Genomic DNA, 12606 nt, shown 5'->3' with positions numbered 1-12606 from the left:
ATGGCAGTTGTAATTACTTCCCTGTTTCCCAGCATCCCGTGTTTACTCAGAGTGGCCCTGTGGCAGTGCGATTGGGCTCAAATCATAAAACACCCTTTGCTCCTGTAACAAACACATCATCTGCGGCATATCTCAAAGGCAGGGCTCCTGTTCAGAGAGATAAGTCACACCGAGTTTCTGTGACACTGTGTTTTGACCTTTCGGATTGTCTATGCATTTCAAGTCTGACCACCTGATGTTTTCCTATAGGCAAAGTTTGAAGTCAAAGTCTAGTTTGGATGAAGCATTTGCTTCATGATCTCATGACTGAACGGCTATGAACTACTGCCTGTGGCATTTGTTAGGGCTCTTATTATAGAGTTTCAAAGCAGAGATTAATAAATCATCACCTACGTGGCATTTTATGTCTTGGCCTTTGCTGTATTTATTTAACCCAGTGTTAGCAAACTGTTGCTTTCAGCTTCTTTTCTACAGCTTCACATCATCAAATTCAATTCACACACTCAGAGAAAATTGTATTCAAATTCACAAGTGGGAGGACAATTAGAGGGTAAGCCAACTTTGGCAGCCTTGCAAATGAAAGTCGTGGAGAGTTTGCAGGGTATTGAAGAGGCTCAGGATTAAAGCATATTCTGAATATTAAAACACTACATCAAATGATTTCCATCAGATTTTTTAAAACAAGCTCATGTTTTCACCTGAAGCTTTCCAACTCCACCATATTACGTGGCCTCTGGTAATAAAAAAAGTAAAATATATAAACATGAAAAAAACCAATGAGTGCTGTCATGATGGATTTTCAGGAAAAGTATGTAATTAATTACTCACTCTCATGTCATTCCAAACCTGTAATACCTTTGTTCACCTTCAGAACACAAAATATATTTTTGATGAAATCCGAGAGCATAGATGCAGCTACCACGTTCAAGACCCAGAAAGGTAGTAAGGACATCGTTAACGGGTGTCGAAGACTGACAAGGAAGAGAAGAAATTGTTGAATAAAGACGTTATTATTGTCGTAAGTATTCTCTTAGCGTCATAAAGTTATGGTTGAACCACTGATGTCACATGGACTATTTTAATGATGTCCTTATACTTGAACGTGGTAAGTTAGTTGCATTGTTGTCTATGCAGGGTCAGAAAGTATCTTAATTAGTGTTCGAAAGTCTTAAGGGTTTGGAATGTCATGAGGGGCGTGATTAATTACAGAATTTTCATTTTTGGGTTAACTATCATACCTTCAAGTATCAGTTTCAAAATCATTATCCTCAGTAACTTCTGTTTCTTTCCCCTGCTTCCCACCAAGCTGGTCTGTCTGGAAGTCAGTAGTTTGATGAGAGGGTCATTTTCTACCTATTAGATTGTGTTTTATTAACGTCTACACCAACCCCAACCCTAAACCTATACCCCTTACAAGTATTTATTGTTGTACAGTGTGACAAAATATACGCTGTACTGATATGCGCATGCCGTACAAAATTCCGCGAAAAGTGTGGATTGCTTTACGGCAGCAACAAATGCACACGTACATCTATATTGCTATATTTACGACAGTGAATTCCAATTACTTAACTTCTAGGGAGCTCCAAAGTCTCCAAAAATTACACAAAACTACATACAGTTGTGTTAAAAAAATGCACCATACTGACGTAAAACCATAAAGAGCGAGATGTGAGCTCAGATATGTTCTCAGATTGTGTAATAATAAAAGCAAGAACAACTGAGAGAGAGAGAGAGGATAAACAGGTGGATTCAGTCACTGTTTACTTGCTGTATAGTTTCATGTGTGCCATAACTTTTATAAAGCAAGATCCACATATAATGATTTATGCAACTCACAGAGAGCCTGATTATACATTATAGAGAACAGCTTATAACTTGAGAGGCAATCTAGTTGAAAAACAATACCACCCAACTTAAAATATTTAATAACTGAGTGTGAAATTATTTCGATTTCCAACAGAAGGAAAATTAACATAATTTGTCATCATAATATGTGATGTCAGATAACACAAAGATGAATCTCACGAAGCCCCAAAATTAATTTATCTTTTTATTAATTAATTACTTTTGCAAAAGTAAATGAAGCCTACATTTACGACAGTCAAGATGTTTTGCATTGTAACATTATTTTTAAGAAAAGTTTTACCAAATTTGGTAATAATAGCCTACTATATTTTCATATTACAGTAACGAGTGCATAAGAACATAGGCTATTTTATTTTATTTTTTGCATTACAGCAAGGAAAATTTTGGTTAATTGTTATGAAAAGAATGTTTTACATTCACAATAAGTTACAATGCAAAACATCTTAACCAATAAACCCATAAATTGTCATTATGGGGATTGGGGACACTACAGCTGATTCTTTTAGCCATTATTATATTCACAATGCAGCGTGGCCTGGAGTGATTTATTGTTTTTATAAAGATGGTTGCAACAAATTAAAAATATCGAGGACACATTTTTTATTGAAACTTTTTATTTTTATTAATTAAATTCATTAATTGATATCCTTCCGCTAAAAGATGTAGTCCCTGACATGACAGAACATCTGCTATGGGAGCGGCGCAGTGATATAATGAAGAGTATCGTGGAGTTGACCAATCAGAATCTGTCCCAGTTCTGTCATTTTCTTTGAGCAAAAATTCATTAATTTTAATTTTACAATTAAGTGTTCCGGACGGGTTTCGTGAGAATCACGCACATGTTATGTTGGGATACATTTCTTTCCGCTACCTGTTGCGCGTCAATGAACTTTCGCTTCACTTCCGCTATTGCTCAAATGATGTGCCAACTCCTGTAAAACTGCCGCTTTACCGATCTGATCGTTTCTCCTCTTTTCCATGATCAAATCCTCCAAACTCTGAAACTCCAGCACATGAAACTGTTTGTCAGGCAAGAAGAGCTTTAAACTGTACGGCTGTTTTCCTATCCGTATCTCCCCTCCCATCTTGAACTCTCGTTTACCGAACTTGCACCATGCGGCGAAACACTCCGAATTTCTCCAACTTAACTCTCTGTCTTTGGCCCCCATCTGCTCCATCGCGTTCTGCACCACCATGTCAGGACTGAGGGGCTTGAATTTGTACAGCTCGTTTACGATCCTGCCCCTCCTGCCCTGACTAGCATCGGTCAGGAAACTGTTCTTGACCTCCGCCCGGTGCAGGTGCACCACCTGGAAATCCCCCACGTACACAGCCCAGTGTGGGTACTGACCGGCGGACACGAACTCCAGCACATCCCCAGGCTTACATTTATTCAATAAATTCTCCGGGGTGAACGTCTCCAGTTCCGTAGTGTGGCTACTTCTCTCATAAATGCACTCGTCTCGGTGGTAAACCGCGCAGTCCAGCTCGTAGTGCTTCTCTTCCTCCTTCTGCTCCGATCCATCGACATGCTGATGATGGTTATCGTCCAGTTCGTCGTCGTCGGTGGCGAAAATGTACGAGACCCCGATCCGCGGGCCGTCTTCCTCCGTGTCCAGTCCGTTCGGGTCGGTCGTGGGAACTTCGGCGTAACTTAGGTGTGACAGTTTGTCAACCTGGTTGCCCATATATGCCACTTCAGCAGCGGACAGATGGAGTGAAATGAGCTCCACCTGTTACGAGCAGAGAGAGATGGACATCTGGAAGTAGATTGACTGCGATGCTCCGTCTGCTGCATGTGCCAGATCCGCGCGCATCACAATTACAAACAAAGCACTTTATATAAGAAGAGTTATTGTGTGGGATAAGTCAGAGGTGTATCCAATGATTCGTGTTGATAGTTTGTTAGTAGACCTATCACACTTGATGTTTCCAAGCAGAAAGTTCTTCACTGACATAGGCTAACGACTGATGAAATGAATAAAATATTGCTCCGGTATCCGAATAGAGCACGTTATTTCCGTCCTTACAGAAGCGTAAAGCGCGCTGTTTGTCAAAATGGTCTGTGTTTCGAGCAACACCTGCTGCGCGTGTCTCGGGTTTATCAGATATTATGCGAACTAACAGGCAGAGCTGAAGAAAACCACAGCCACACTCATTTAAAGAGACATCGCTGCAAAAGCACAACACGGTGTAAAGCAGTTTAGACAGGCGTCATTAAGAGTTATTAATATGATAAAGCAGCTCACCCAGGACTGTCCTGTTAACAGCAGTGCTGCTCTGCCAGTCATATTAAAGGAGCCACAAGAACTATAGCCTAACTACTGTAAACAACAAACAAACAAAAATATAATTTGTGTCATAATAATAATGCATAAAATAATTTTGTTAAAAATGACATATAAAGTAATTTTGTTCACAAACAGGACTCTTTTTACTGATAAATCCTTGGGATTACCATATTTTATGTAATATTTACAGTATTCCAGTGATCATGTCATTCGTGTTTTCTGAGCTGTTAGATTCGCAAATCAATCAATAATCGGTCAAAATAGTCTAAATGTGATTCATTCACTTGTACAATGAGCAGCAGTTTCTCCAAATAGTTGAACTTGACCAAGAATAGGCTAACCCAAAAATAGTAATTTTGCATATTTTAAAATAGCAAAATCAAAAACTGTTGGATGTTCACCAGTCCATTTTAAGAAACAAAACTTGCAAATATCTTCTACCATTTTTCAGCAAATAAGCCCCAGTCACACCAAGCACAATAAGATAACTATAAGATTTTAATATTTGTTCTCATTCTATGAGAATAGTATGGAATCCAGTTTTTGGCACAGGATTTTAAAAAAAAATGCAAAAAGGTTATTGTTAATTTTTAACTGAATTGTGTGATAAAGATGACATTGGACTCACATTCATGATGAACAGCTTGAGCATTTAAAGACAGACAACACAACTGCAGAGCGTGCTCATAAGCAGAATGGTTTCATCTGTTGGTGTGGATGGTAATAGTTATTGTTAGTTATCTTGGTGTGAATTCGCCATCTGCGTACAGGTTATGAATGGCTCTGTGCTGTAGGTAAAGACACAATATAACAGTATCACAAAATATATCAAAATATGGCAACGCTTTTGGGGGGGGGGCTTGTGTGCCATGCAATTAAGCTTTATGAATTTAATAATTCAGAATCAGACTTTATTTACAGTCGTTTTAAACTGTAAATAATAGTATTTAGCCATCTTCCAATTAAGTGACAAATTAAATCAAGATATATTTATTTACATGGATTATGCCAGTTTCTGACTATAGTCACTGACCTAGTTTTAAAGAGCAAGCCTCCAGATAAAACCAATTGTAATTATTAAGCTACAAGATTAATTATGAAATTAATGACAGAAAGTCAAACCACTATATGCACTGGCCTCGCACATATTGTAGGATGAAAAATAAAGAGCATCTCAATATGAATTGTTGACAGGCCTCATCAAATGCTTTTTTTTTTTTATCTGGTTTGTGCCATTCCTATGATGATATGCCCCATTTCAGAGCCTCAATGCCCGCTGGTGACACCCTGAATTTGTGTTGCTGTAGCCGACCCATCAACAACCTGAAGAAAACATCTTTTTAAATGACAAACTCCATGCTAACACTTGCAATGGGTGTTTTTGTAACATATTTATTAGTACTTTCATATACTTTTTACATATTCATTTGTTATGACATATTTTGAAGAATGGGACGGCGTGAGGGGAAAATGTAACTTCTGTACCCATTTAATTACAAGAGCATGTTTACAGTCCCATCAAGTACACTACAACAGAGAGTTCCTAAAATGCAGGGTGACTTTATAAAACTATCAGTTATTTTTTCCCTAACACTGACAGGGTCAGGCACGGAGCCGGTGTTGTTTTGGATCGCATCGTTGCAGGAAGAAATGGAAAGGGGAAATAAAGAGATGAGGAGAGGATGGTGCACAATACACACAACGACTCTACACACTCATCATGCAGCACCAAGATCTCTAATCGGTCTTCAAACACCACTACCATAAGATTTGATTGGGGAAACACTGGCAGCACCCTCAGTAAAGGCGTGAGGGAATCATTTTAATGCTGTATTACTGCATATTCGCATAATAAACTCTAAACACATCTACATACTGATGGATAATCGATGACCTTGTTGTCACTACTTGAAGGTTTGTGGACTAAAGCAGATAGTGTGAACATATTCAAACTGGTCTAGTGGAATAAACGCATTCGGTGATACAGTAGTCTAATGGGCACAAAGCAAATAAGGCAGCAAAAATTAAAATAATAGTAAAAATCAACATAAAACAAGTAGGTCTTTGGTCTCAGTGAAGCAGAAACGCTCCTCTGCTAAGCAGAATTGAGACGGACAAGATTTCCAGCTGGAATACTACCTAATAAACCGTAATCAAGTCCCAACAAAGGTCATCCACAGGCTTTGTGCAAAACGTACACCTCAACTTTGTGTTTACAAACCCTGCTGATTCAGTCAAGTAGTTTTTGAGATTTTGTGCAGTGATATCATGCAACAGGTCACAAAACACGGTAATACGAGTAGGGCGACTTCATCCAACATCAGGATTGGTCCTATGTTTTCCAAGCAAAGTCTATATACACATTAAAAGGTTTTTTGTAAATAGATTTTCTATTTGTTGTTTGGGTGAATGGGACGTGTGCCGTCGGGACTTTACTCTGGACGCTCGCATCCAGACGTGACGGATGGCGGCTGCAGCACTTGATGGCTATGTGTGATTGAGTGCCACAGGTAACATGGTAACTCATGACATAAGCGGTGTATGGTGTGGATCTGAACAGGGTTATTTTGAGGGTAGTGTTTTATGTGGGCTGATCTCTCTGTGGGGCAGAGATGTGCAGGGAGGGCGGCGCTCGGCCGCTCCATTCCTTCAGCTCGCTGTCCTTGAAGAACAGGTTGATTGCAGGGAGGGGGACGCCAGACTCTGCCGGGGGCTGACTCAGGGGACCATAGACCCCGCTGTCAGGGTCCGCGGGCTGTTTTCCATCCTGTGAGGGACGGTGAAAAATAGTCAGCTCAACACACGTACAAAGAACATCTGACAGTGAAAAATGCCAGGGGTTTCACACTTCTTACCCAGTTTTATAGAGATTGCACTCTCATAGAGCAATTTCTAGCTGATTAAATATTTTAGAGCAGAACATAACTAGAAAAAATATATATCCACTATAGAAATTTCCATGACTTTATAAGATTTCATTAAGTTCCTGTAGGAAATAGCTATTTTAAAACTTGCTGATACTTCCTGGTTTTCCATGAATGTAGTACAGCTGAATGACACCTTTGAAATAAGACATTAGCACTGCTACTATGAACTAAACCCACATTATAATAGGAATAAAATAAAATTGGTGAAGATTTACCTGGAATGAATGAACAAAACTGAGAACTTTTAATGCCAGTTTTCGACTGGAATGTAGTAACTCTTGAAGACTGCAAAAGAAGAGTGTGTTTATTCTTTAATGCAGATTAAACATATATACTGTAATTAAGGCTGTCAAAATGAACAATTAAATAAGAAAAATTAAGCATATTTAAGCATTATGCATAACACTTTTAATGCATTCATTCAAGGGATGCTGGTTCTGATTAGGGATGCAACTATATAATTTTTTCAGAAATATTTCAGAGTATTTGCCGATACCAGCGCAGTTTTTTTTTTTAATCGATGTAGAATTTCTATACTTCTCTGTGTTGACCTGATCGTCACTCTTTTGTGCGTTAAACACAACCTACTACATATAGATAACTTCATTTTAATGAAAAATAACATGGAAAAAATATACAATCATAATATGACAAAAATACTATTATAAACTAGGTTAGTGGATAATTCAGAAGCAAAAGATACTCTAGAAAAATCATGGGTGCACAATAATTTGATAAAACTTAAAACATTTTGTATTTACAAATAAAAGTTAATAAGTGTAGGACTAAATCTGGTAAAATGGTACACATTGCTCTTTGTATTGTTGTAAAATACATTCATGAAAAAAACAAGCAAACACATTTATATATAAATATATACTATAAAATTAAAATACCTTTCTTTTAAATCTATAGCACAGTAATGAAGGTAGCAACATATGATAGATATAACAGAACTATTAATAATCTTTCATTGCGCAAAAGTATTATAATATGAAAGGCTTTGCGCATCCCGTGAACAGAATGATGCGCTTGAAGCGACATGGAGTCACAGCGCGCAGGCTGCGCAGCCCTCCGAGTCTGCACAGAAAGTTTAAAGGGAAAAGATATTGATACGTAGTGTATTAAATCTGTGCGTTAGTTTATTGATCCTTTTCTTTTAACAGTTTTAAACCTCAGTAACTGCGCTCTTGAAGAGAGTTTGACTGTAGTAACCGAACGTGACACGCAGTTTGAATGCTGAATGGAGGATGACAGACAGCCGCAGTGGAGAGAGATTACCTGAACTTGAATTTAACGACTTAAATATCCATCTGTACCTCAGATGAAACTATGGAACAGCTTCAGAACACTTGAAATATAGTGAAAGAAAACTTTATGGTGCTTTCTAATGTTTTTGTGCTTTCGTGGAGCTTAACAATAACACAGAATAGTATACGCACAATATCAGATTTGGATCGGTCTCGTCTGACCGATACCCGATCTGCAGAAAATGACTGTATCGGAGCCGATACCGATACTGAGTATCGGATCGATGCATCCCTAGTTCTGATTAAAGAAGAGGCCAGTCACAGACTATCACAGAGACAAGTGTGATTTCTCACACCACCCATTTTAGTTTTATCTGTCACTGTAGGGGCGAAAATATATAAAATAAAAAAAAAGCCAGGGATGATAATAAAACGTGCCAAAGGTAAAATATTTGGACAGAGGACAGGAAATGATGGGATAAAGAGGTGGGACTGGGATCAGTAAAATAATGGGTTGCTAGAAATATTTGCAGGCATGCACTGGCACATTGAGCGACGGTGCTCATCGCAGCTAAATATGCCAGTGCATGTCTACAAACACAGTATTTTTAAACACTTATGCACACTAAAAAAGGGGACATTTGTTCAGGTTGTCACCTGTCTTTGCTGCAGAGTTTGTGGGAGACGATCCTCTGACACACTTTGTGGTTTAACTCCGAGCTAAAGAGAGGCATCCCAAAGCAAAGCTCCAGAGGAACCCATTCATCCTCACTGGACGACCCTGGGAGAGTGAACAAACAGGGCTTAGTCGCATGACCTGATTGATTATCAGTACCCACAACACGTTTAACTATACTCTGCATGTTTTCTACAAAAAAATCTGCAGATTCTGGCTCTCAGTCAAACACCACCTACCTTCTGTTCCCGGTTTCTTGCTGCTGTCTCCATTATTCTCCTCCGTAACCAGCTCGAAAGATTCATTGCTTCCGTTGACATCAAGCACTCCGCTAAGATCAGGGTCTCCTGTGAGGAAAGCAAAGAGAGTGAATCTCAAGTTCCTTTGAGACCCTGAAGGTAGCGTTCAGGTTTCACTCTGATTAGTGATGCAATCAAACGTGTGGACTGCAATTAAACATTAATTGAATTAGAGACCTGCTCTAATAAAACACACTGGCAAAAGCTTGAACCGGTTGCCTAATTGCAGCACTTATCGATACAGCCTAGAGTGGCTAATGATAAGTATATGGGCTTGTCCTAATCAGGCATTTCAGAGATTGGTTAAATGGACAGTTGGAATTAAGAAGCAGCTCTTAGCCCCACCATCGGCCTCACTAGGTCGTCTGCGATGTCTGTTGTTGTGGTTGAGCATGGTGATGTAGCCACACTGGTGCTCCAGATCCACTTTGTCCCGCAGGATCTTTAGGGCTTTGTGTGTACACATATTGGAATATGAGAACTCTGGGAGAGGCAACACAAATCAGAGCGGCTAGTTAGAAAGACTGGGCTATTCAGAGTGCTAAACACATCTACAGTGACCCTAAAAACCCTGGGCCACTATATGTATAGACAACTAAGATTGTACCTGCTTTAAGGTCTTCGTCGTCAAATGGGAATGGGACATGGACAGTTTCACCGTGTCCATGCATTCCATGACCCTGAAAAGAGTGATTTTGTTAAATGTTTTAAAATTAAATTAAAATTAGATTAGATTTGAGAATGTGTTAGATATGATAATTCTTGGGTGTTCAGGGTCTCCCTGTATTACCTGGATGAGCACAGCAGAGTGGGTGAGGGCATCATTCAGCATTGTTAGCACGTTGGATGTCGGGACAACCCCAGGGTCATGACCCCATGATGTAATAAGCAGACGGTCATAGGCCTGAGTAACATATCATATGATTATGTAAACTATATTTTACTTAAAAAGGATTTAGTGTATTATAAAAGTATATAAATAATTTATTAAAATCATATATGATAACAGGATATTTAGCATGTTTATAATGCATTTGATGCTATTAAAATGTTTGGAGACAGTAAGTTTTTTTGTTTTTGTTTTTTTGAAAGGAATTAATACTTGTGTTCAGTGAGAATGCATTCAATTTATCAACAGTATATACAATTATAATATTTATATTCAAAGAAGGCTTAAAAAAATGCATTACAGTTTCCAGAAAGAAAATTTAGCACACAACTGTTTTCAATATTAAGAAGAAGAAGAAATGTCTGAGCAGTAAATCAGCATATTACAATGACTTCTGGAGGATCATGTGACACTGAAGACTGGAGTAATGATGCTGAAAATTCAGCTCTGCTATCACAGGAATAAATTACATTTCATAATATATTAAAATAGAAAAGAGTTCATTCAAATTGTAATAATATTTCACAATATTACTGTTTTACTGTATTTTTTTTATCAAATAAATGCAGCCTTGGTGAACATAAGATTTTTTTAAATGTTTTTGAAGAAGCCTAAGACCCCTAATATGCATATATACTGTACAAACAAAAATGAAAAATATTTCAATGCTGAAACGGACCTGGAAGATCTCTGGCAGCTTCCTGAGCCTGGAGCCCTTGGACAACAGAAGTGATGGAGGGCCTTGACCAGTGACAGAATACAGATACAGTTTGAACCAGATGGAGCTGACCTCAGGAATGGCTGGACCAATGTGCTGGAAGAGACACATCAGACACATAATATAAAGCTACGCTACATGGCCAACTTCCAACCAACAGCTCCTAGTGACAAAACATGTAATGAAGTGTAATGAAATTAAGCTATTCCAAATGCACACGTAACTTCTCCCCCAGGCCAAATGCTGACCTTATTTGTAAAAGACATCTAGACAGCATGTAAAAGATCATTATGGAAATGCAGAGATGTAGTTGGTGAGTAGCATTTTTGTACACGGTGCAACTTTTATAAAGAAACCCGAAGGCAAAGAATGACCTATTTAGCTTGAATGATACTCTCAAGAGGACAAGTATCTGACTGCTCACTGAGTGCGCACACAGTCTCGTAAGTCCCAGCGTTCACACATCCCTCCCTTCGGATCTGACTATAGTCTACTGAGCTACCTGAGGCGTGCAGCTGCTGATTGGCCGGATCTCGTTGCTGAGTGGCGCCATGGAAACTAGCAGTTTGTAGTTCTTGTTCAACACACGGCTGCAGGTGGCAGAGTCCAATCCCAGCAGGCTTTCACAGCGGAGGAGGTCCAGAGGCAGGCCTGGCAAGAAACACAAACAAACATCAGTGCCAACCAGGATGTGTGAACATGTGTCTACTTGTACCGCTCCATAATTGAAAGAAAATGTAATTTAATAAAGATCACAGAGATACAGTTTAAATAAGGACACTGATAGTGGCGTGCATTACCCACCAGAATCATTACCACAAAATATTAAGCAGCAAAAACAATTTTCAACACCGATAATACGTGTTTCCTGAGCAGCAAATCAGTACATTAGAATGATTTTTGAAGGATCATGTGACACTGAAGACCGATGCTGAAATGATGTGTATGCAATGATATAATGATGCTGAAAATTTAGCTTGGAATCACAGGAATAAATTGCATTTTTAAATATATTAAAATTGAAAATTGTAGTAAAATTTTAGAATAACAAGGTTATTTTTGAATAAATGCAAATAAATGCAACCTTTACTTCAAATTCATTTTTCAATTTTTTTTTTTTTCAAAAATGAATTTTAATTAAAATTAAGAGAAACCATTATTAATAAATTTAAGAACTAAAACGGTAAAGAATTATTGCATCATTAAAAATCCATCCATGAACATTTTTAAATGAAAAGGATTCAAAAGAACTGATTCATAGAAATAAATTTAATTTGTAAGCAACAATATAGCATTACATAAATATTTTATTGATAACCCAGGTCTAGTATATACAAGCCCTCACATACTAACACATACCTATATTTGGTACATCAGGGCCCTGATCAGGCGTGAGATCTTTGTTGTAGCGCAGAAAGAGTATTGTGTTCCTGAGGGTCAGCGCATGGTCAAAATATCTCTGAGCCTCTCCTTCAGCAGTGCTCTCAACCTTACAACATAAAAGCATCCTTATCAAGTTCAACACACAAAGAAAGTCATTATGTCAGTGAGTAAAGGAACATGTGCAAACAAGAAAAGAGTAACTAAAGGTTGGAGAGATATTAAGGGAGGAATGCAATAGCCTTCATGCTTTTGTATGCGCAAGAGAGGTGAGAGCAGTGCCAAAGCAAAAAATGTGAGTGTGTGT

The 12606-nt window shown here is 38.4% G+C and overlaps 2 protein-coding genes across 2 annotated transcripts in view; both read right to left on the bottom strand.

Annotated features, from left to right (window-relative positions):
- Window positions 1-1754: 1754 nt before the first annotated feature.
- LOC306846891 (protein LRATD2-like) lies at window positions 1755-3985 on the bottom strand. Its single transcript, XM_079380580.1, has one exon. It carries the CDS (start codon window positions 3555-3557, stop codon window positions 2751-2753), a length of 807 nt encoding a protein of 268 aa, XP_079236706.1. The 5' UTR covers window positions 3558-3985; the 3' UTR covers window positions 1755-2750.
- Window positions 3986-5528: 1543 nt separating this feature from the next.
- Window positions 5529-12606, bottom strand: part of LOC306847392 (protein FAM91A1) — a 25339-nt gene continuing 18261 nt past the window's right edge. The window contains exons 15-24 of the mRNA XM_079381319.1: window positions 12279-12408; window positions 11422-11570; window positions 10881-11015; window positions 10103-10216; window positions 9920-9992; window positions 9658-9795; window positions 9253-9360; window positions 8995-9118; window positions 7303-7372; window positions 5529-6927 (exon numbers count right to left, since the gene is read on the bottom strand). Coding sequence (XP_079237445.1) covers window positions 6742-6927; window positions 7303-7372; window positions 8995-9118; window positions 9253-9360; window positions 9658-9795; window positions 9920-9992; window positions 10103-10216; window positions 10881-11015; window positions 11422-11570; window positions 12279-12408 — 1227 coding nt within the window. The 3' untranslated portion in view covers window positions 5529-6741. The remainder of the gene's footprint in view (window positions 6928-7302; window positions 7373-8994; window positions 9119-9252; window positions 9361-9657; window positions 9796-9919; window positions 9993-10102; window positions 10217-10880; window positions 11016-11421; window positions 11571-12278; window positions 12409-12606) is intronic.

This window comes from Barbus barbus (genome assembly GCF_936440315.1).
Source record: "Barbus barbus genome assembly, chromosome: 27".
Classification (NCBI taxonomy): Eukaryota; Metazoa; Chordata; class Actinopteri; order Cypriniformes; family Cyprinidae; genus Barbus; species Barbus barbus.
Note: the sequence above shows the minus strand (reverse complement) of the source record. Positions and strands in the feature narration are given on the sequence as shown.

What these genes read in the sequence shown, in the direction of transcription:
- LOC306846891 (XM_079380580.1), bottom strand. Translation starts at nt 3,557, where the DNA reads ATGGGCAACCAGGTTGACAAACTGTCACACCTAAGTTACGCCGAAGTT.